The sequence below is a fragment of the Triplophysa dalaica genome, chromosome 6 (assembly GCF_015846415.1).
Source record: "Triplophysa dalaica isolate WHDGS20190420 chromosome 6, ASM1584641v1, whole genome shotgun sequence".
Classification (NCBI taxonomy): Eukaryota; Metazoa; Chordata; class Actinopteri; order Cypriniformes; family Nemacheilidae; genus Triplophysa; species Triplophysa dalaica.
This window is the reverse complement of record NC_079547.1, coordinates 1,509,103-1,512,118: the sequence shown is the minus strand read 5'-3', so window position 1 is coordinate 1,512,118 and position 3,016 is coordinate 1,509,103. Positions and strand designations below refer to the sequence as shown.

General features: G+C 43.2%; 1 protein-coding gene across 1 annotated transcript; it reads left to right on the top strand.

Annotated features, from left to right (window-relative positions):
* The first annotated feature begins 308 nt into the window (after positions 1-308).
* LOC130425175 (alsin-like) lies at positions 309-1,108 on the top strand. Its single transcript, XM_056751275.1, has 3 exons — positions 309-386; positions 530-724; positions 807-1,108. Exons 1-3 carry the CDS (start codon positions 318-320, stop codon positions 843-845), a joined length of 303 nt encoding a protein of 100 aa, XP_056607253.1. The 5' UTR covers positions 309-317; the 3' UTR covers positions 846-1,108.
* The last annotated feature ends 1,908 nt before the right edge of the window (positions 1,109-3,016 follow it).

The window sequence follows — 3,016 nt, the reverse complement described above, 5'->3', positions numbered from 1 at the left end:
TGCTTCGTCTTCTCCCTTCTGATAAGTTCAGAGAACGCATGAAAGGAGTTGCGTGTGAATTAAGTGCAGTCTCATATATTTCTGACTTCTGTTGAAATATGGTTAGAGCTGTAAAGTGCTAATTTGACAGGCAAATGTCACCACACCGCTTCTGCATTCTAAACTCTGACAGAACTATCTTACGTGTTAAAATCAATGAAACGCGCTCTGTGTACTGATTTCGAGGGTCTGTGGTGTTCCGGTCTTGACTCTTCTATCAGTACATTGGAGGTTTTGTCATGACACTAGTTCTGTCGCTTCAGATTCTCTCAGATCTGATGGCAACCTGGAACCCTTCAGATGAAGCTCGAGAACTCTACAGTCTCCTGAGTCAGCCGCACCTACAGGTGAACACTCAATTGAGACTTTGATTATAAACCTGTATGTGATCAGACACAAGATCAAAAGATCTCGCGTGTGTATTTATATATTGTTGTGATATAATATTCAAAGAGGTGGTTGGTTGCTGATCATCATTTGTGTTTTTCAGGCTCTTCTCTCGGCTCATGACACTGTGGGTCTCGGAGACTACGAACCAGAACACATATTGGGGAACATATTATTTGACACAGCTGTTGTTCTGTTAAGGATCAGAAATCTGGGGTCAGAGGTCAGTCTGATCGAGGACCTGATGGATCCTTGTGTTCAACACGGAGAGCATGGAATCATGTTTACCACACTGAAGGTAAATAAAGCATTTATACCGTCTGCACTGTGAACACACCCATAAGCAACACCTGCAGCGAGTCTCTCTCTTCTTCACGCAGGCGTGCTACTATCAGATCCAGCACGAGAAGGTCACATAATACACATAATCTCTCCAAAACCATCTGACTTACAAACACCCCAGCCAATCACAGCGGGGTGGCGAACCGGCCGTGTTCAGCGTCCAGATCACGTGTCCTGAGGGGGGTGATGCTATTGGCTGAGCTCTCATCATCACAGAAAAGGCTCCGGTTCATGTGCAAGGGCTGTGGATTTGAGTTTTATTTCTATTCTGTGTTTCAAACGAATCTGTTTCTTGTGATGTTTTCATGTCTTCTTCATTCACTTTATTGAGTTTTTTTTAAAATGCTTTCATTACATCGCTGTATTAAACGATTCAGTGTTTTTTATTTAAGAGCAGATGCCATTCTGATGTTGAACGTTTATGTGTGAAGTTGATTTGTAATGTTCTGTAAGCCATCTACCTCCGTCTTCACAGTAAACCACTACACTAAACAACTTTTCTTGATAGTGTTACATAATTTAACACAAGCAGCACACTGCCTCAGACACACAATATTGGATTTCATAAACACAAGTTCAAGTTCAAGTTCAAGTTGAGCTTTATTGTCATTCCACTACATGTTGGACATATAGCGGGACAAGATGTCGTGCCTCACAGGACCACGGTGCTACATAATACAGATATACAACACGAAGTAAAACAGTATAAACCTATACACAACTGGCCTACTGTCAGCTTTGACTATACATATGCTATATATAAAGGTGGTTACCTATACATAAACTAACAACTAAAAAATAAAATATAAAATACAAACTGTACATCTGTGAAAATGGCTTCAAAAACTGTACATGTGCGAAGAGAGAGAGACATTCAAGCAGCTGGCTGGGGAACAGTGTGAGGTGGTTTGTGGTGCATGAGCCAGTAAGCATACATACATTACAGTCATATATTACAATCAGTTTTTTGTGGGATTTGTAAACACAAAGGTGTGTGAAAGTGTCTAGTGCATGCAGAGGAGAGTGTGTTGCTACAGGTGGCTTGTGCAGGCCCGCTCTCCTGAATTGCACAGAAATAAAAGTTAACTGGTTTTCCTGAGATGTGGTAAGGTGTATGTGGGGGGGGGTTGTTGGGGGTTTCAGGGAGGGGGCGGTGTGATGTGAGTTCAGGGCTCTCACAGCCTGGGGGAAAAAGCTGTTGAGCAGTCTGGCGGAGCGGGCTCTGATACTCCGGTACCGTCTACCTGAGGGTAGGAGCTGGAAGAGACTGTGGGAGGGGTGGATGGGGTCCTCCACGATACTTTTTGCTTTGCTGGAGCATCGTGTAAGGAAGATATCCATGATGGAGGGGAGAGGGGCACCAATGATTTTTGCAGCGGTGTTCACTGTCCGCTGGAGGGTCTTGCGGTCTGCTGCACAACAGTTTCCGGACCAGACAGTGATGCAGCTGGTCAGCACGCTCTCAATGGTACCCCTGTAGAAGGTGGTGAGGATGGGTGGAGGGAGGCTTGCTTTTTTTCAGCCGGCGGAGAAAGTGTAGGCGCTGTTGTGCCAAGATCTGGACTGTTGTCCTTCTCGAATAAGAAACAGATTTGTGATCTGACTGACAGGGTTGAAGTTCTGCTTTATTCCATTGAAATGTTTGTTTACAGACTTTGATCTGAGTTTAGAAACGGTTCATGCTGCTTGTTTGTTTGTTGTTGTTTCTCTATGAACTCGCTCAGACGTTCCTGAAGTGTTTTTGAAATGGTGTCGATGCTCATAGTGACACATAAGCATAAGTCATGTTTTTCTCATCTGAAGTATTTTAAAGTGCCTCTTGTAAGCGTTACGGATGTTTATCATGATGACATCATCATTCAGCAATAGCGTCCAGTCTCATTTCAAAGCTGTCGGCCCTGTGAGATTTGTTTTCTTTTATTGATGTTGTTTTATGTATTTGCAGCAAAGATGATCTGAGTGATGTGGATGATGTGTGGAATAACTCACAGGACGGTGACATTAACAAAGTGTGTTTGAATGAGGATAAGAGATGAGGACTTTCAGATTGTGTGTTGTTGTGTGTTTAAACTCTGTGAAACTGTCCTGGCTGTGGACTGTTGTTGTTTACTGACACGTGACATGTGAGATGTTGCATGAATATCATGGATCTGAACATGAAGATAGGGATCAGTTTAACTCTGCCGAGTCAAGCCGTGTACATTCACCGTGTCTCAGAGAGAGATTTCTGTCATTTTTATTTCTAAGA

Excerpts from the sequence above, each read along its gene's own strand:
- LOC130425175 (XM_056751275.1), top strand. The coding sequence starts at position 318 with ATGGCAACCTGGAACCCTTCAGATGAAGCTCGAGAACTCTACAGTCTC. Across the intron at positions 387-529 it reads TGAGTCAGCCGCACCTACAG|GCTCTTCTCTCGGCTCATGA; the intron begins GTGAACACTCAA and ends TGTGTTTTTCAG. Across the intron at positions 725-806 it reads TCATGTTTACCACACTGAAG|GCGTGCTACTATCAGATCCA; the intron begins GTAAATAAAGCA and ends TTCTTCACGCAG.